Source organism: Ovis aries, chromosome 17, assembly GCF_016772045.2.
Source record: "Ovis aries strain OAR_USU_Benz2616 breed Rambouillet chromosome 17, ARS-UI_Ramb_v3.0, whole genome shotgun sequence".
Classification (NCBI taxonomy): Eukaryota; Metazoa; Chordata; class Mammalia; order Artiodactyla; family Bovidae; genus Ovis; species Ovis aries.
Window position 1 is genome coordinate 34,871,500 of NC_056070.1, and position 21,306 is coordinate 34,892,805.

General features: G+C 36.0%; 1 protein-coding gene across 4 annotated transcripts in view; it reads right to left on the reverse strand.

The window, feature by feature from the left end:
• Window positions 1–21,306, reverse strand: part of AFG2A (AFG2 AAA ATPase homolog A) — a 351,807-nt gene that overhangs the window by 257,100 nt on the left and 73,401 nt on the right. For 2 of the 4 annotated variants that reach the window (XM_027956312.3, XM_042234360.2), the window contains exon 11: window positions 9,310–9,519. In XM_027956312.3, coding sequence (XP_027812113.1) covers window positions 9,310–9,519 — 210 coding nt within the window. Of the gene's footprint in view, window positions 1–4,152; window positions 4,254–7,121; window positions 9,520–21,306 lie in introns of those variants that run through there. The other 2 variants (XR_009596994.1, XR_009596993.1) reach the window with 2 other exon arrangements.

Genomic DNA, 21,306 nt, shown 5'->3' on the forward strand with positions numbered 1-21,306 from the left:
TAACCCAAGTGTTAACTATGGTTAAATATTATGGAATAAGCTCATAAAAACCCAAACTCACATGAGGTAGAATTACATAAAGAAACGTGAGTAAAGGATCTTGAAAATTAATAAAAAGTACAGCATTAGCACACAGAAAAGGCCACTTTGGGAAGGTACTTCAAAGAGTTTGAAAACTGGCATTAGGTACTAGGCAAGAAATGCCTGGGTGAGTAAAAAAATCTAAAAAAGTGAGAGCGGCTGACAAGGAAGGAAAAGAATCCAAACTGTTTTCTCAAAAATTATAACACAAACCTTCCCCACAATTCATTCATTCAAGAAAAGAAAAGGACACATTTCTTTGGAACTTAACAATGCGGGCACCATGCTGACTACAATTCAGCTAGCTATAGTGTGCCTGTGCACACTCCCTGGCCCCAGAAAAATCCCTTATATTGTTACTGATCACTCTCATCGCTGTCAATCTTCTTTACTGACTACTATACAGAATCTTAAACGTGAGGTCTCAACTTCCATTTTTTCATCCCTAGAAATGACCATTCTCTTGAGCTACAAATAGTAGTAGAAGTAGTAGTGTTAGTCGCTCAGTCATGTCTGACTCTTGGCAACCCCATGGACTGCAGCCCATCAGGTTTCTCTGCCTGTGGAGTTTTCCAGGCAAGAATATTGGAGTGGACTGTCATTCCCTTCTCCAGAGGCTCTTCCCTCCCTTGATTGAACCAGGATCTCCTGCATTCCAGGCTGATTCTTTACCATTTCAACTAAAGGGAAGCCCCCTTCAGCTACAAATTTGTGTTCAATACCCTTTTAGACATCTCTGTCATCCTATTCTAAAGGCATTTCAAACTCCACAAGTCTAAATCCCAAATGGGTACCTGCTTTCCCACCTCGAACCTACTTTTCCTCATCCGCTAACTCTTCCTAGAGTTAGTGTAGTTTTAATGACCTGCCAGTCATTAAAAGCAAAATTTTAATCACCTTTAACTTCTTACTCATTTCTCAATACAATTAATCATCAAGATTCTAAACACTAATCATTTTGCTACTTCATTTGTTTATTCTCACTAAATTATGAGTTTTGGTAGGTAGCAAGAAACCCTTCTAACCACTTCATTTACCATGTACAGTGCCTGACGCACAGAAGGTGCTTAATATATATTTGAGTTGTTGCTACAAAGTAAAATATTTACAAATAGCTTAAGTGTTATAGACATGAACTAAATTTCATTCAAAGGAGATTTAAAAGAAGGAAAAAATAACCAATCTCTCTCAGCTGAAATCCACAAGTAAAAAATTAAACTAACACAATAACAAAGTTTTCTATTAAATATTCTATTTCTCTTTCCTGGAAATGTAAAAGCATTCTTTTCTTTTATATTTCTCTAGGTCTTCCTGGATTCCAAATACTAAAGGTTTTATTATTTCTTGTTTATATATTGTAATTTTTTTTTTAGCCAAATGTTATAGAATACTTCCATGTCAAGACATCAATTTGATACAAACTCAACTAAAAAAAATAATTCATTAACATATGGTTTTAATATATGATATCTCAGCTTTAACATGGCAGCATATATAGTGCACAAAGGCAAAACCAATACAATATTGTAAAGTAATTAGTCTCCAATTAAAATAAATAAATTTAAATTTTTAAAAAATTAAGTAAATTCAATCTAACTCCTACATAACTTTGTGCTTCTGACCACGGATCAGTAACTATTCTATCTGTCCTAAGAAAAATAGAGAACTATTATTTTCTCCCATTCAGAAGGCTGTCTTTTCACCTTGCTTATATTTTCCTTTGTTGTGCAGAAGCTTTTAAGTTTAATTAGATCCCATTTGTTTATTTTTGCTTTTATTTCCAGAATCCTGGGAGGTGGATCATAGAGGATCCTGCTGTGATTTATGTCTGAGAGTGTTCTGCCTATGTTCTCCTCTAGGAGTTTTATAGTTTCTGGTCTTACATTTAGATCTTTAATCCATTTTGAGTTTATTTTTGTGTGCGGTGTTAGAAAGTGATCTAGTTTCATTCTTTTACAAGTGGTTGACCAGTTTTCCCAGCACCACTTGTTAAAGAGATTGTCTTTACTCCATTGTATATTCTTGCTTCCTTTGTCAAAGATAAGGTGTCCATATGTGTGTGGATTTATCTCTGGGCTTTCTATTTTGTTGCATTGATCTATATGTCTGTCTTTGTGCCAGTACCATACTGTCTTGATGACTGTGGCTTTGTAGTAGAGCCTGAAGTCAGGCAAGTTGATTCCTCCAGTTCCATTCTTCTTTCTCAAGATTGCTTTGGCTATTCGAGGTTTTTTGTATTTCCATACAAATCTTGAAATTATTTGTTCTAGTTCTGTGAAAAATGTGGCTGGTAGCTTGATAGGGATTGCGTTGAATTTGTAAATTGCTTTGGGTAAACAACTAATCTCAAAAATATACAAGCAACTTATGCAGCTCAATTCCAGAAAAATAAACGACCCAATCAAAAAATGGGCCAAAGAACTAAATAGACATTTCTCCAAAGACGACATACGGATGGCTAACAAACACATGAAAAGATGCTCAACATCACTCATTATTAGAGAAATGCAAATCAAAACCACAATGAGGTACCACTTCACACCAGTCAGAATGGCTGCGATCCAAAAATCTGCAAGCAATAAATGCTGGAGAGGGTGTGGAGAAGAGGGAACCCTCCTACACTGTTGGTGGGAATGCAAACTAGTACAGCCACTATGGAGAACAGTGTGGAGATTCCTTAAAAAATTGCAAATAGAACTACCTTATGACCCAGCAATCCCACTGCTGGGCATACACACTGAGGAAACCAGAATTGAAAGAGACACATGTACCCCAATGTTCATCGCAGCACTGTTTATAATAGCCAGGACATGGAAACAACCTAGATGTCCATCAGCAGATGAATGGATAAGAAAGCTGTGGTACATATACACAATGGAGTATTACTCAGCCATAAAAAAGAATTTATTTGAATCAGTTCTGATGAGATGGATGAAACTGGAGCCGATTATACAGAGTGAAGTAAGCCAGAAAGAAAAACACCAATACAGTATACTAACACATATATATGGAATTTAGGGAGATGGCAATGACGACCCTGTATGCAAGACAGGGAAAGAGACACAGATGTGTACGGACTTTTGGACTCAGAGGGAGAGGGAGAGGGTGGGATGATTTGGGAGAATGACATTCTAACATGTATACTATCATGTAAGAATTGAATCACCAGTCTATGTCTGACGCAGGATGCAGCATGCTTGGGGCTGGTGCATGGGGATGACCCAGAGAGATGTTATGGGGAGGGGAGGTGGGAGGGGGGTTCATGTTTGGGAACGCATGTAAGAATTAAAGATATTAAAATTAAAAAAAAAAAAAAACTATTGACAAAGAAAAATAGAGAACTATTAGTTATTCCCTAGTAGCATTAAACATTACTAACTAAGTATACGTCCTTAACTCTGACGTCAGTAACTGTCAAAGAGTATGGGGCACATAAGACAACCCTATTTGGAGACATAACGGAGATTTTAAATTAAAAAAAAAAACAAAAACAGCTCTAACAGAAGTTAAAAAGAAACAAATGGTTTCACATTCTAGATGAGCCCAAATAGCAATAAAAACCTGTAGAAAGAGAATAAAGACTTAGGGTCCACAAAAGGCATGGAATTGGACATAGTTACTGGCGAGACTCTAAATTAGAATCTGCACCCAAGGTGAAAGAAAAAATATAACTAAAACACTAAAAGCAAGTATTCTTTATAATGCTGAGGTCTGGGTCTGGGGCCAGAACCAACATACCTTTATTGGCTTCAACAGAGAACTGAAACAGCCAAGCTCATAGCAGCCCCAAACCCAGTTTTCTCCAGCCAACCTCCTCTAAGGGCTTTTCTCAGTAACTTTCCGCTAACTTGGGGAACATGAATAGGAGAGTGATGAACAGGTCTCCTCCAAAGCCCTCACCCAAGGAACTGACAATCTCCCCATGATTCTTGTCCTTCCATGCATTCCACCCATCATGTACAGCACAATACAAAAATCTGAGCTGGCCTTTAAAACTTCAGTTATACTCAGTCAGGTCATAATATGGCTCGATCTGTGATACTGGCCTTAATACTTAAATAAATTCACAGATTTTTCTTTTTCTTTGGTAAAGTTTAAGGTTTACAGAGGTCTTCCCTGATGGCTCAGTGGTAAAGAATCTGCCTGCAATACAGAAGACATGGGTTCAATCCCTGGGTCAGGAAGATCCCCTCGAGGAGAAAATGGCACTCCAGTATTCTTGCCTGGAAAATCCTTTGAACAGAGGATCCTGTCGGGCTATAGTCCATGGGGCAGCAAAGAATCAGACACACCTGAGCACTCATGCAAGGTTTATAGAAGAACTGAGTATACACTACCAAGACTTTCCATATAATCACTCCTACCCCAATACACACTCAGTTTCTCCTATTCTTATCACATATTATTAATATGGCATATTTGTTACAACCAATGAAACAGTAATGATATACCCAGGAAACCACAACAGTGTATTTCACTCTTCTGTCTTCTTGGGCTCCTTCTGGCTGTGACAGTTTCTCAGACTTTCCTTATTTTTGATGACCCTGACAGTTTCAGGGGCTTCCCTCATAGCTCAGTTGGCAAAGAATCTGCCTACAATGCAGGAGACCAGGGTTCAATCCCTGGGTCAGGAAGATCTCCTGGAGAAGGAATTGGCAAATGGCAACCCACTCCAGTATTCTTGCCTGGAGAATTCCATGGACAGAGGAGCCTGACAGGCTCCAGCCCATGGGGTTTAAAGAGTCAGACACTACTCAGTTTCAACAGTAGTGGTCAGGTATTTTACAGAATTAATGTCCTTCAATTTGGGTTTGCCTGCTGTTTTTCTCACAGGTAAACATGGGTTGTGAGTGTTTGGGAGGAAGACCTTGGGAATAAAGTACCATTCTCATCACATCATACATACAAGGGTACATACTAACAACATGACTAATCCTAATGATGTTAACCCTGATCACCTGGCTGAGGGAGGTTTCTCCACTGCCAAGTAACTCTTCGCTTCCCTCGATAAGGAAGTCATAACTATCTGCAGGATTAAGTAGTTAGGCCCTCTCAAACTTTCATTTATGTTTTTAATATAATTCTCTCCAAAGGCCTATACAGGTGAAAAAACTAAGTCTTAGAGAACTTGTTAAGGCTATAGACCTAAAAAGTGCTAGTATTAGAAACTGAACCAAAGCTATCTGAATCCCAGCTTCATGCTCCTTTCATTGTAACACACTCAATTTCAAGGGCACAAATTATATGCTAATGAGTAAATTTCAAGCTCTACATTATTCAACCTGTAGCCTTTGCTTCTGAACTTCCATTTAATTCATCAGATTCCTGTTTCTTTGGCAGTGCTTACCCTTTCTTATTAATTCAACCAATTTCCACTCCAAAGCTATGCTATTTTATTCAGTTTTCTTTGCCCTTGAGAAGCAAAATTATTTTTTAAACTAGGTCCCAGAAATGTCTTTCCATGTCTCTGAACCTGCCCTATAGAAACTGCCTGAACTACCTTCTCTAGTAACTTGATGTAATTAATGAAAAATAATACTGGACACTAGTTTTATTAAAAAAAAAAAAAAAAGGAAAATTGTATTATACAGTGGTTCAGAGCTTAGACTCTGGAGTCAGAAAGTCCTGAGATCAAATTTCGGTTCTATCACCATTCCTTTGACTTGGAAAAGTCACTTCACCTTCTTAAACATCACTATTCTTATTTGTCATCCTAGAAACTAATCTTAGAGCATTTTGTATATAAAAGAGGTATCTATGCAGATTTCCATGTAGTATCTGTAAAATGAAAGCTCTATGATTTATAGACTAGCCTAAATGATTTTTTTAAAAAGCTTAAAGATAGACATGGAATTTATACAGTTCAGATTAACTTGTACCTTTGGTAACAGAATAATAGTAGGGCATCTAGTTAAATGGACAATAGTAATTATTCTGAATTGTGCACTGATTTCAATAAAATACAGGGTTGTATTTTTGTTTGTTTGTTTTTCTGAAACTGGGATATATTTTGGACAATTCCTCTATGAGAGATGTATCAGAAAAAATTTCCTCCAAAAGTCAAGAATACACTAGGTTCATTATATTCTTGTACTTGCCAATACTGTTCATAAAGGACTTGCCGAAAATCCCTGTCAGAGGCCTAACCCCCCTTCTTCCAGAATCAGTAACAGTTCTTCATAAAGTGAAGTAGCCCAGCTATTCAAGGGTAATTAATCTATTGTAGCACTCTAGACAAAAAGCAAGAGAGAAGCAGAGAGGAAATTTCAACTGGAAAATATTTTGACGTAATTGACCCAGATGACAAACTAAACTTAAGCATATGTCAAGTGCTACAGTCTGTACAAAAACACATACAGATGCCAAAGGATATTAAAAGCCCACACAAGCCAAGGTGAAGACTTAACTCTGAGTAGAATATAAATCTTGTAATCACTGTTTAGAAAAGATGCACAGGGGGAGCTAAAGGGTTCTTTCATAAACTAACAGAAAGAAACATTTAAAGTTTTAAAACTCTATATCTTGGAAATTAAAGGTAATCACCATTGCAAAAAGTGTTAGGGAATTTATTCTTTCCAATATATCCAAAACACTTAGGTCTCCCAATATCGGTATCTATTTTTTTCTGGTCACTTTCAAAATGTGTAAGATTTGTCACTGCAGTAAGTTCAAATTTAATTATAATATTTAAATCTCATAGAAAACAAATATCTATTTTGAAAACGAGACAACTTTTTCACAGGAAAATAAAACTTGCAAGAATAGAACATGAATCCCTAACTTCTTTAACTTGATTTCCTCATACATAAACTATATGATACAGCTATTTTGTGCATGCTAAGTCGCTTCAGTTGTGTTCAACTCTGTGTGACCCTGTGGACTGTAGCCCGCCAGGCTCCTCTGTCCATGGGGATTCTCCAGGCAAGAACAATGAAGTGGGTTGCCCTGTCCTCCTCCAGGGGATCGTCCCGACCCAGGGATCAAATCCACATCTCTTATGTCTCCTGCATTGGCAGGCAGGTTCTTACCACTAGCGCCACCTGGGAAGCCCATAGCTACTTTAACTTTTCTCATAAATTCATCAGACCAAGATGAAAGAACCAATGAAAATGCATAGAAAAGCAAGTTATTTTTGTGTTCTTAATTTTTTCTTTTGTAATTTTTAAACAGATAGGAAAATCTGAAAGAACAGTAAATGAACATCCATTGTTCATTAACTATATCCTCCACCCAGATTCAAAAATTGATTAATACCTTCAAAGTACATGAAATTGTATAATGAATAAAAGTCCATGTTAAATAAAAATTAATAAGTAGGATATGTAACCCTCTCTAAGAAAATACAAACTCAACTTATGAAGAAAATTTCTTAACATCATGTATCTTTTGTGTATGTGACCTAAAAGAATTAAATACTTAGTGAAAGGCATTTATAAGTTAACACATGGTTATTTTATATGAACCGTGTCCAAGATAAACCTTACAAAAAATCTTTTCACTATTTTCTTACCATGAAAAAAGACCAAAGTGAAACTATAAAGTTATGAAAGGTTTCATAGTCAAAAATTGTAATAAATATATTTCTAAGTAATCCTAGGGTAGGCCAGAAAGCAGTCCTGGTAGCAACTGTTATCTTCAATCACAAAAGAGTGAGATACTAATTTGTAAGGAAATATATATGCTTTTTCTTCCTTGATATTCAAGTGTAAATAACTGTGAGCTAAGTCCTCAATAAATAAGTTTCAGGTATCCAGTACACAGGAAAAATTCAAAAATTATGACTATACAGTTGTGGAAGGTAAGGATAGAGAAATGAAGATGACAGGGAAAAAAAAAAAAGGAGGAAATGCCAATAAAATGGCCATGTTCACAAGATAAGAGAACAAGGACCAAAGAGAAATCAAGATGTCTCTGGAAATTTCAAAATCACTCATTACTCCAACATTTAAAACTGCAACCCTTAAAACTATGGTTGTGAGTCAGCATAACTAATCATAGTGAAAATGGTCCCCTCTCCAAATCCATATCCAATATCTTCGACAAGATGAAAAACAACAGGCAAATACTAGTGACTGTGATGATACTGATTCTTAAAAAGAAAACAGCCTAAATACATCTAAATAACATTCCAAAAAAAGTACAGCTGATCCTTGAAAAATGAGGGGGTGAGGGCTCTGATCCTCCACGCAATCTAAGTATAACTTACTATAACTTCATATACACAGTTCCCCCATATCCGCCAATTCAATCCACCATAGATAATGTAATATCATAGTATTTACCGTTAAAAAAAAAAAAACAAACAAAAACCTTTGTATAATTGAAACCACACAGTTCAAACTTAGGGTGTTCAAGAATCAACAGTAAAGTATTAATAAAAGACTGACCTTCTGAAATGTTTATACTAAACTAACTGCGAAAACTGCCAATGATTTCAATGTTTTAAGACAGAAAACATTTTATTATGAAAAAAATTCCCTGACAACATCAAAATAAATTATCATGTGCCTTTTTTCTAAATGACTTTGATGGTTAACATATTTAAATATGTATTTCTGTGATAAAGTCTACAGAGATGAATTTAAGGCTTTATATACATACGTGTGTGTGTGTGTACGCGTGTGTGTGTACATATCCTGGAGGAGGGCATGGCAACCCACTCCAGTACTCTTGACTGGGAAATCCCATGGACAGAGAAGCATGGCAGGCTAGAGTCCATGGGGCTGCACAGTCAGACACAACTGAAGCAACTTAGCATGCAGTGAACAAACAATGTGTGTGTGTGTTTCAGAATATAAACAATGTATATATACCTTCTGACTGGAAAAATATTTTTTTTAATTTATTTTTTCCATATAAAGTATATGAGTTCTTTGAAACTATGTTTATAAATATTAAATTTATTAAATTCATAATTAAATTCATATTTAAGTCATGGTTCAGCAAAAGTGATTAGCACAATTTAAAAATGTAGAATAAAAAGAAAATTGGTTTCTATGGGTGAGCATAAGAAATACTGAAAATCAATAAACTAAACCATGATTTGCCGATTATAGGCACTAATTTATTTATCTCTCATCTCCCTATATTATATTGCCATTAACTGCAAAAAAAAAAAAATTCAACTACTCCTTAAGAGGGTGGTCCATGCTCTCCTAAGGGTAGGAATTGGGGGTGGGGGGGTGGGCTGCTGGAGAGAGAGTAACAATTTAATAAACTTAAACCTACCTTTATAGCCAGGAAATTCAGTCCACTCTCATTGGCCAAAGCCTTTGCAATCATTGTTTTAGAGCATCCAGGTGGCCCATACAAAAGAACTCCTTTGGGTGGCTGAATACCCATTTGGGTGAAAGACTCAGGATGTTTCAAGGGCCATTCCACAGCCTGTTTTAGTTTCAGCTTGACATTTTCCAGTCCTCCTATATCTGACCAGGATACCTGTGAAACAAAGAAAAAATTTAAAACATATGTATACAAGGAAGAAAACAGAACTATTTAAAAATCAATAATTTCCTTAAAAAATTTTCAACAAGAACTAGGAGTTTATAAAATGTGAGCTGCGTATTATAGAAATACTAAAGAAAACCAAAATGTTACTGCTTGCAAGTCTTACTTGTATAAGTAACTGTTTAAACAATTTAATATACTGTTATGTCTATATTCTATTCTACATGCCTTTAAAAACTAGCTTTCATCTGTTTGAAAATAGTTTGAATCAGTGATTCATGGTCAAATCTACATATCTAATTTCTTATATTTCTTTTCTTGAAAGCAAAAAATATTTTCTTGAAAGCAAAATTACTTTCAAATATACTTCTGTAGGTCCTTATGGAACATATAATCTTTTCTGCCTTTGGTATATTAATAAGAATCCTCAAAATTTTGTTCTTCTCAAAATGTTCCCCAAACAAGAGAGCTCTTTATGTTTATTTACTTAATAAATGTGTGTTACATACCATATAAAGTACACAGGAAATAGATGAGACATAAATTCAGATCCTAAAGAAATATCAGTAAACACAAATATAAACAACCATAGTACAATGCAAAGTATACTAAGCACAATGACAAAGAAACAGAAAAATCCTTTGGGAGTTCCTAGGAAGAAAAGATTATTCCCAGCTGGAAGGTAAATCTGAAAGCCAACTCTTGAAGCATGGATGAAATCCAGAAATATGAAAATAGGGAAATGGTTAGGTAGAAGCCAAAAAATTATGAAAGGCTCAGAAGGAAACATGAAGAACATGAGAGAAAAAAAGACTTGAGAGGGAAGTCAAAAAAGAAAAGAAAGTTCTTTTTTCTAAAAAAAAAAAAGCAAATTCAAGGCATCTAGTGGATAACCTTGAAGACTAGATGGAGCTCAAGAATCTCTTTATTCATAAGAAGTCTTTGAAGGTTTTTAATCTAGAAAGCAATATGCTTTGATCTGTGCTTCAGAAAGACTTCTCTGACAAGATTCACTGGAGAGGAGGGTGTCTTCAGAGAGAACAATTAAGGATCTATCACAAACATACTTAAAAAAAAAAAGTAAAGTGAAAATGAACGTGCTCAGGCCTGTACAATTCTTTATGCATGGACTATACAGTCCATGGAATTCTCCAGGCCAGAATACTGGAGTGGGTTGCCTTGGCCTTCTCCAGGGGATCTTCCCAACCCAGGGATCAAACCCAGGTCTCCTGCACTGCAGAGCCACCAGGAAAGCCCAAGAATACTGGAGTGGGTAACCTGTCCCTTCTCCAGGAAAACTTCCTGACCAGGAATTAAACCAGGGTCTCCTGTAATGCAGGCAGATTCTTTACCAGCTGAGTGACCAGGGAAGCACCTTGCCCCCCACCAAAAAAAGGCAAGCCTGAACTACAGTAATCACATGGAAATGATGAAGACACACCAGAAAAATACTGCAGGTCTACAGCTGAGGATTATGAAGGCAGTGGAAGAAAGAAGGAGAATGTGAAGCTAAAGATTTCAAGATGGATTGGTAAGAATATAGACCACAGTAAAAATGATTGGTAGGTAAGAAAGTAAGAGTTTTGGGGGGATATACAGGGAGGCCGGGCATGCTGCGATTCATGGGGTCACAAAGAGTCAGACACGACTGAGCGACTGAACTGAACTGAACAGAGTTGCATATATTCACAATTGAATATATATCACAAATGGAGTCGAATATGTGTCACAAATGGAACTCTGGAAAGATAATAGGGTTGAAATGTTGGATTTCAGAGTTATCCACCTACAAACAATAGAAACCATGAGATCAACTAAAATTGCCAACCATGAGAAGAGAGATGTGGGTAAAAGGAAGGTCGATGGATGCTACCTACATTTAAAAGGAAAGAGGAAAAGAAAGAGGAAGAAAAGTCAGAAACAATCTATCGATAGAAACATAAAAAAGAGATAGGTTTTGTTTGTTACTATCAGGTAAAGATTATTTTTTCCAAATAAATTTGCATTTTTGGCGGGGCGGAGTGGGGGCGGATTCTGTGGCTTCCCTGGTGGCTCAGAGGTTAAGGCATCTGCCTGCAATGTGGGAGACTTGGGTTTGATCCCTGGGTCGGGAAGATCCCCTGGAGAAGGAAATGGCAACCCACTCCAGTATTCTTGCCTGGAGAATCCCACGGACGGAGGAGCCTGGTAGGCTTCAGTGCATGGGGTCGCAAAAAGTCAGACACGACTGAGCGACTTCACTTTCTCTCTTTCTTTCTTTCTTTCTGTTGTTTTTGTTTTTTGTACACGGAACCAGGATAATTCTGTCTTATTGACCATAACACTGAGATAAGATTTAATTATTTTTTTTTTTCTAAATTGCTTTCTTGGGATTTATTTCAAGAAGTGAGATTACTAGATTAAAAGGCATGAACATTTTAGGTCTCTTAATACCTAATGTCATTCACAATTCAATGGACATGAGTTTAAGCAAACTCTGGGAGATAGTGAAGGACAGGGAAGCCTGCTGTGCTGTAGTCCATGGGGTCTCTAAGAGTCGGACACAACCGCACGACCGAACAAGATAAACAATCTTAACGCCGTTTGCTATTTCAACCAGTTCATCCATTTTAAAGGCATGAGGAATATGTGTATATTTCCCAGAAGCATCATCAGCCTTGGGTTTTACTTTGTCTTTGTTTTTCCTAACTGATTGCTGATTTCACCAATTAATAAAACTAAAATTAAACCTAAGATTAGTGTACATGCTCTTACTACCTTAAAAACATGTAGCTATCATCAGTGGAACCCAAGTGATTGTTTATCACAGACAGCAACTATTATTTGTGTAGCCAAAGCCTGCTATAAGCAGGAATACAGCAGAGTTGTCATACCCTGATGGGTAGTTGTTGATGGTAGTCAACAACTATCAAAAAATTTACAGATCAGAAACTAGAGATAATTAAGAAGAAATGATCAGTAGATCTGGCAATGTGGTTATTGGATATTTGCTTAATTCAATCAGTAGTTTTTATTTTTATCCCTTTTAGAAGTGGCATATATACGTACACACAGCACACATGTGCATACACACATGCAAACATGCATATAAAGAGGGAGGGTATGTATGTTATCTAACGGATAAAAGCTGTGTTATAACTATCATAAACACATAAGTCAGAGAAGCAACTTTTATGACTTCAAACGATAGGATGCTGCATGATACCCATTCAGTTGTTACTAGGCAATTATCGTACCTATGCAATGAGAACAGCACATTCTGTTGGAGAACATGCTCCATGAGGAGCAGCTATACCATGCCTTGAAGCATATTTGAGTTATACCTTGAATACTACAGAAGAATATTTGAAAAAATGAAAGTGTTATTCACTCAGTCATCTTCGACTCTTTGCAACCCCATGGACTGCAGGCTGGCAAGTTCTTTTATCCATGGAATTTTCCAGTCAAAAATACTGGAGTGGGTAACCATTCCCTTCTCCAGGGGATGTTTCTGACCCAGCGATGGAACCCAGGTCTCCTGTGTTGCAGGCAGATTCTTTACTGTCTGAGCCACCAGGAAAGCCTTTAGCAGAATGCTTGCTCCTTAGAAGAATAGCTTTGACAAACCTAGACAGTGTATTAAAAAGCAGAGACATCACTTTGCCGATAAAAGTCCATATAATCAAAGCTATGGTTTTCCAGTATTCATGTATGGATGTGAAAGTTGGACCATAAAGAAGGCTGAGCACCAAATAATTGACACTTTATAACTGCGGTGCTGGAGAAGGCTCTTGAGAATGACAGTGAGGAGATCTTAGAGAGTGAGGAGATCAAACCACTCAATCCTAAAGGAAATCAACCTTGAACATTCATTGGAAGAACCTGTGCTGAAGCTGAACTTCCAATAATTTGGCTATGTGATACAAAGAACCAACTCATTGGAAAAGACCCTGATGCTGGGAAAGACTGAGGGCAAGATAAGGGGGTGACAAAGGATGAGATAACCATTAGTGACTCAATGGACATGAGTCTGAGCAAACTCAGGGAGACAGTGAAGGATAGGGAAGCCTGGTGTGCTGCAGTTCACGGGGTTGCTAAGAGTCAGACACAACTTAGCGACTGAATAACAAAAATTTACATAAGCACACATATACAGATGGAATTTTCTTAAAAGTTAGTATAGAATTACATCCTTCCTAATCAATAGCATTTAAAACAAATTCAATGGTATGCTTATAAATGGTGAGGAAAATGGTTTTCTCAGATTTATATGAAACTATAACTAGAAATATAATCTGATAATCTTCAATATGATAAAATTTAATACATTTGAGTATATTTTGTTTTTAATCAGCCTTTCAAAAAATCTTTAAAAAGAATCATTTAAAAGAACCCAATATCAGATACTAAACTCCTGAAGCACCTCCATGAAACATACATGGAAATCACCAAAATATAAGATAAGGAAATCCACAGCATAAAAATCATCTCTTTAGTTACAGATCATAGAATAGAAGTAATCAGTGTCAGCTGGACCAAAAGCTAGAGAAGGCTTGTTTCTCAAGAAAAACTAAGATGCTCTTACCAGAAAATTCAGTGTTTACTGGAAATGCAACAGGCCAAAACAACAAGGTCACTGCATGGCCTAGTCGTCTATACCAAAGTGCTGGTCCATTGCCCTGAAGTGAAACAAAGCCATCCCCTTCCTATCTCCTGATGTTTGGGGTCTCTTGCTTCACCAGTCGTCTCTCTCTATTCCTGCTTTAATTATATATATATATTAAAAATTACTTATTTAAATTGGAGCATAATTACTTTAGAATACTGTGATGGCCTCTGCCAACATGAATCTGTATTTTTTCCTCAGCCTACAAATATTTCCCATTTCTCCCTATGCTTCAAAGCAAACTTACGTTGATATTATTTCTACTTAAAGTCTGTTTTCCCCTTCTTTCTCACTGCTAAACTTCTTGAAAGATAGTTCATATTCCTCTACTTGTACTGCACTTATGTTTTCCATTTTATATTTCAGTGAAGTATTTATCCTCCCAAGCAATGACAGGGAAGGAGAATAAAAAGATAACGATAAGTTTAAGACTCGCAGGAAAGCAGGAAGTTATATTAGAAACTCTAGCCTTTCAGGAAAATAGAAGCAAAGTCATCTGCAAAACATCAATCAATCTATTAAATGTGTTTAAATGCCTATTCATACTATGCTAGTTTCTAGGGACAAAATAATACTTGTCCATACTGAGTTTCTGACTTGATGGAATATTTCCTTAAAAAGGCATATTTCCATAGTTATGTAATTACTATAAAGCCTGGTATATGCTAAAATGTAGCATATGTACCTCTATGTAGTCAGAGTTTAAATGGATGGTTAAGAAAAGCTTTTCAGAAGTGACATATGAAGTGGAATCTGATGAACAGCTGAAAATAACAGCAAATGCAATGGAAAAGAGAAAGTGTAAAAAGAAAAAAAAAAAACACTGAAGATGCATAAAACATCAAGAAATTTATACTTTATCCTGAGAGCAATGGAGAGCAACTTAATAAGGAAAATGGCGTGATCAGATCTCCAGAAGAGGACTGTGGTTATAAGGTAGAGTGGGGATTAAAACTGGGAAGATGGGGAGGAGAGGCTTCTACACTAATTCTTAGAAGAGACTGTGGTTATCTGCATTACTATAAAGGAAAAAAGATTAAAATTATATTAAACTTTATTTTATAAGGCTAATCAATGAGTCAATAATAATTAGATTTTGAGAGGAGATGTAAAAAAGAAAATGAAGTCAAGCTTAACAGTAAGGATTCAGACTTGGGGAAATATATAATTGAAAGTTACATTAAAAGATAGAAAAATACATTTGGAAATTAAAGAATTAGTTTCCAATTGCACTGAAGAATTTACAAGGGAAATAAATTCAATAAACTTTAATGTCTTCTTTGTGCTCAACTTGTCTTAGAGAGTGTAAGGACACAAAAGAAAGTGAGATAATGTCCTCAAATATTTTTAATCTAGAAAGAGGAATACGGAAAGTATCCTAAAAGACATAGTCTTTGACTAAAGACATAAAACATCTGTCTACACACAAAATAATACAAAAACTACTGAAAAAATAAAAAGGTTAATATTCTTAAATATGTGAGATGAGGAGGACAGAAATTTGGAAAAGGTGGCATATATGAAAGACTTATGTCAATTCCCACCTCATATGTTTATCAGGATAGGTATTATAGCTCTTATAGTTAGTACGACCTATAAGAAATTTTGAAGGACAATGTAAGAATTACCTGTTACCTCATAACCTAAAAAGAACCATTTTTAATATTTTGGGGTAGTACTTTCTAGTCTTTCAAATGCCTGTGCCTGTGCATAATATAAACACAACTTTATATCCTACTTTTAAACAACTTCATACACTTCATTTTGTATGAAGTTACTAGCTTCCGTCATAGCTCAGTAAAGAATCTGCCTGCAATGGAGGAGACCCCGGTTCGATTCCTGGGTCAGGAAGATCTGCTAGAGAAGGGAAAGGCTACCCACTCCAGTATTCTTGGGCTTCCCTCGTGGCTCAGCTGGTAAAGAATCCACCTTCAATGTGGGAGACCTGGGTTTGATCTCTGGGTTGGGAAGATCCCCTGGAGAAGGGAAAGGCTACCCACTCCAGTATCCTGGCCTGGAGAATTCCATGGACTATACAGTCCATGGGGTCGCAGAGTCAGCCAGGACTGAGTGACTTTCATTTTCACTAGTTACTGTATCACTTGGGCCAATTTACTTAATCTCTGTAAATTTCTCTCTCATCTATAATACGGGGACAATGAAACCTAAAGTTTCAGGATTATTATGAGAATCAAACAGTTTAGTATATATTTCATTAGCTGAACTTTGCCTAGCACATGGTAACTAATAAACACTACATAAGTATTATTTTTATTTTAAATGTCTGAAAGATGATTACAATGAATAGTAATATTTTGAAGGACTAGTGATAGAAGATTAAGGACAATCAAGCCATAACATTTGTAGTTTCATGAACAATATTGAATTACCATAACTTTTCTATTATTTTTCTTAAAATACATTAAGAAATGTATTACCACATTTCTTAAACTACAGGCAAACAGGTTTTGCACTTTTATTTAGCAAATGCATGCCAAATAAATGCCTTTATATAGCTAATAAACCTATTAAAAATAAATGTAAATTGGTTTTAGAATACTATTGCATAGAAGAGTCTTAAAGCACAGAAAGTAATGGGAAAAGGTCTGTTGTAAGAGAAGAATAAACATCATGAAATCATAGAATTCTAGAACAAGAATTCAAAAAGTAGCTGGTTCACTATCATTCCTTCAGTCAGTATTTCATCTTTCAAGTCTTTTCATCTTTCAACAAATACTATTTTATGCTCTTTAAAATTATTTTTAATTCTATAACTGTCTTTTAAATAAGTTACACTATATCATAACTACCAAAAAAAGTATTCTTACAATCTAACATAAATCATTCCTGATAATATTTGGGTCCTTTCTGTCTTATTTCGTTCTGATGAAAATGGTGAACAGCTGCTCACATATGGCTTTATAACATTTTAAATTAGTAATAAAGTTAGAAGTAAAGGAACACTTGTCAAATAAGCACAGAACAGTGAAATAAATTTCCCAAAGGGAAATGCCCCTCCCAAATAAGTACTTTCTGAACAAGCATCCAACATTGACACAAATCCAAAAACACCCCCCACCCAAAAAAACTCAATTCAAACTGTACAAACAAAAACTCAGTTCAAACTGCACATCTACAGAAGCCAGAAGACCTGATGATCACGTTAAAACAAAACAAAAAAAAAACTTTTACAGACAATTTCCAAGAGGACAAAATAAAAATTAAGGCACAAGAAAAATGACTATGAAAAAAGAATTCAGTAGCTCCAGAGGAACTGACAGTGTTCTTATATACCTGTGATTCAAGATTCTCTTATTTGCTATGTGCCAAGTATTACACTGCCAGGAACAAAAATTCTTTTGAAAGTGTTAATTTTTATAGACTATATGGCAACAAAGAGTGCTTTTCACTTTGTTCTTGCACACTAACAAGTCCCGACATAAGGACAAGAAGCCAGGCACCTAGCAAGTGGGTTGGCACCTGTTCCAAATTCTCTGCTGGGTCATACACCAGCTTCTTGACAATTCAAGTATTTAAGATACATTTAATTTGATAAGAAATCATAAATATACCAAATAACTAGGGATACTACATAATGCAGAAAGATAAGCTTAGAAAACTAACTTCCAAGATTCAAAAGAAAAAAAAGTTCCAGATGCTTCTTTAATGAGACAAATCAAATTTAGGAAGCAGTGTTTAAAAAGTATTCTTACATCAAAGTAAAAATAAGTGAAAGCCATTAGCTTTATATGGTGAAAAGATAAAATACTTTTCCTCCTGCTTTAAAAAATAATTCTAAAATAAAATGAAGAGACAACTGACAACTGCCAGAACGGGAGAAAATATCTGCAAACGAAGCAGCTGATAAGGGATTAATCTCCAAAATATAGCGACAATTCATGCAGTTCAGTATTAAAAAAAAAAAACAAAGACCTGATCCAAAAATGGGTGGAAGACCTAAACAGACATTTCACCAAAGAAGACAGATGGCCAACAAACACACGAAAAGAGGCTCACCATCACTAATTATGACAGAAATGCAAATCAAAACCACAATGAGATATCACTTCACACTGGTCAAAATGGCCATCACCAAAAAATCTACAAAGGATAAATGCTGGAGAGGATGGGAAAAAAAGAGAACAATCCTACACTGTTGGTGGTAATGTAAATTGGTACAACCACTATGGAAAACAGTAAAAAACTAAAAATATTCATAGAGTTACCATCTGACCCAGCAATCCCACTCATTGACATATATTTGGAGAAAACTGCAATTCGAAAGGATGTATACACCCTGATGTTCATTGCAGCATTATTACAGTGAACAAAACATGGAAGGAACCTAAATGACTGTTGAAAGAAGGATGGATAAAGAAGATGTGGTACATATGTACAATGAAATATTACTCAGCCATAAAAAGGAAAGAAATAGTGCCATTTGCAGAGATGTAGATGGACCTAGAGATTGAGGTACAGAATGAAGTAAGTCAGAAAGAGAAAAACAACTACTGTATAATATCGTTCATATATGGAATCTAGAAAAATGGCACAGATGAACCTATTTACAAGCAAAAATAGAGTCACAGATGTAGAAAACAAACCTATGGTTTTCAAAGGAAGAAGGGGGGTGGGACAAACTGGGAGACTGGGATTGACATTACATTACTGTGTATGAGAACCTATTGTATATCACAGGGAACTCTACTCGGTGATCTGTGGTGACCTAAATGGGAAGAAAATCTAAAAAAGACTGGATATATGTACAACTGATTCGCTTTGCTGTAGAGCAAAAACTCATCAACATTGTGGGGGCTTCCCTTGTGGCTCAGCTGGTAAAGAATCCGCCTGTAATGCAGGAGACCTGGCTTTGATCCCTGAGTTGGAAAGATCCCCTTGAGAAGAGAAAGGCTACCCACTCCAGTATCCTGGCCTAGAGAATTCCATGGTCCATGGGGTCACAAAGAGTCGGACAGGACTGAGTAAAGCAACTATGCCCTAATAAAAAAAACTCAAATAAATGAACGTTATTTTGAGGTTTCTGGAAAGACAAGTCTAAGTTCCAGTTCCACTATAGTACCATAAACCATATACAGCCTCTGTCTCCCAGCCCCACTGATTAAAAATACGAATTTCAGACAAAGTACAAAACCCAACTACATGAGGACTCTGAAAAGTAAAAGGAGAGTGGAGCATAAGGCAAATAAAAATACGGAGAAAGGCCTTGTACAAGGTGGTGGAAGGGGCTGAACACGGAGTGTTTTTTCCCTTCTCTTTTCTCCCTTGACTCAGCTTTTCCCCTTTTCCTGCTTCCATTTTGCATCAGGTTGCTAGGTTGAAATACCTAACAGTTTCACAGGAAAGAACTGCTAAAAAATAGTAGATGTGAAAGAATATAAGAAACTATACACCAGAACTTTGCTAATAATTACAAACTGCTACTAATCTGAGTGATTTTGTTGTTGAGTAAATCACATTTGAGAATCTCATTGAAACATAAAAGTTATGGGAGGCAGATGGTTCTCTAATTCTAATTAATAAAGGAAAACATTAAGGTAAAGAAGAAAGGAACTATGCCAGTAAATAAAAAGATATTCCCAAAACCATGGCAATAATGATCAACTTCAAGGCAAATACTGTAACCAAATTTCAAACTATAGATTTCTTGATCAGTTAAGAGGTTATATTAAAACGAGTTCAATTTCTAAAACATCATTTACATTACAATCACACTTTAATGAGTCTACTATGATCTGTGCTCAGAGAGCTGGCTATCCTGAAGTCAAACTTACAAATATAATAATTATGTAAATAAGTCGCCCTTAGATCAAAAAACTTTATGCCTTACTTCAACTTAAAAATGGTTAACTATTTCCAAAATGAGCTTTTAAAAAACAACTTACTTTTGTCTGATCAACAAGGAAAAGTCTCACCAAAAAAAATGGAAACTTAACGAGACAAAAAAAACCCAACTGCAGCAATATTCTTTAAAAAAACAATAAAACTCACATCATGAAAATGACAAAGGTTCACTTAGAAAATTCTTCATGTCTCATTAAAATATTTTATATTTTTGCTAATTCACCAAATTCCTTGAATAATTTAACTGCATTCAGCAAAAAATTCTTTGATTATTTAAGGAAACTTACTAACCTCTGCCATTCTTACTATGTCATGGCGCAATAGGGAAAAGATAAAAATATGGCTAAAATACATGAAACATACAGAAACAGCAGAAAAAGACTGGGACTTCTGCTGATTCGGCCCCTAGTCCCAGGACCAAAGAAGCACATGTACACAAGTTTCTCAAGTGAATTTTAAATCAGCCACATGTAATATATGACCAAATGCCCCAAAACTAAAAGAAATAATAATACAAAAGGCCTCGAAAAGTTTCAAATAGCAAAGATTTTTTTTCTTTTAAGTTTTGTTCAGATTATTCTTCTTTGGGTGTCTGTGATATGAGTGAATAATAACCAAACAGAAGGGTTCTTCTGTTGCGTGTGTATCTAACACTAGGACCTTCCTAACACAGTGTCTATACATTATAGATGCTCAATGTTTGGTATGGGAAAAAATAAATGAGCAGATGCACATTTCATTTGTGCTATATTTAAAAAAAAAAGTGGCAGAAGAGTAGAAATGATAAGAAAATAGATTATAGGAGGTGAGATGGGAAAAATAGGAGAGATTTAGGGAGTTAGGAATTAACCAACACATGTGGTCAGATGTAGTCAAAAATGTTGCCAACATGTCAAAGTGTTGGGCCATACATATGCTTTGTGAACCATTTTCTAGCCCACATCTATCCAAATAGTTGGGTCATAAATTCAGACCATTTCTTCTGATCTCTTTTGATGGTTGCCTGATAATAAAAATGTTTGCATACATGAAGAGAAAAATCTCCTGCCAAGACTGGCTAAAGGGATGCTCCAGTTCAGTTCAGTTCAGTTGCTCAGTTGTATCCGACCCTTTGCGACCCCACGAACCGCAGCACACCAGGCCTCCCCGTCCATCACAAACTCCCAGAGTTTACCCAAACTCATGTTCATTCAGTCGGTGATACCCTCCAACCATCTCATCCTCTGTCATTCCCTTCTCCTCCTGCCCTCAATCTTTCCTACCATCAGGGT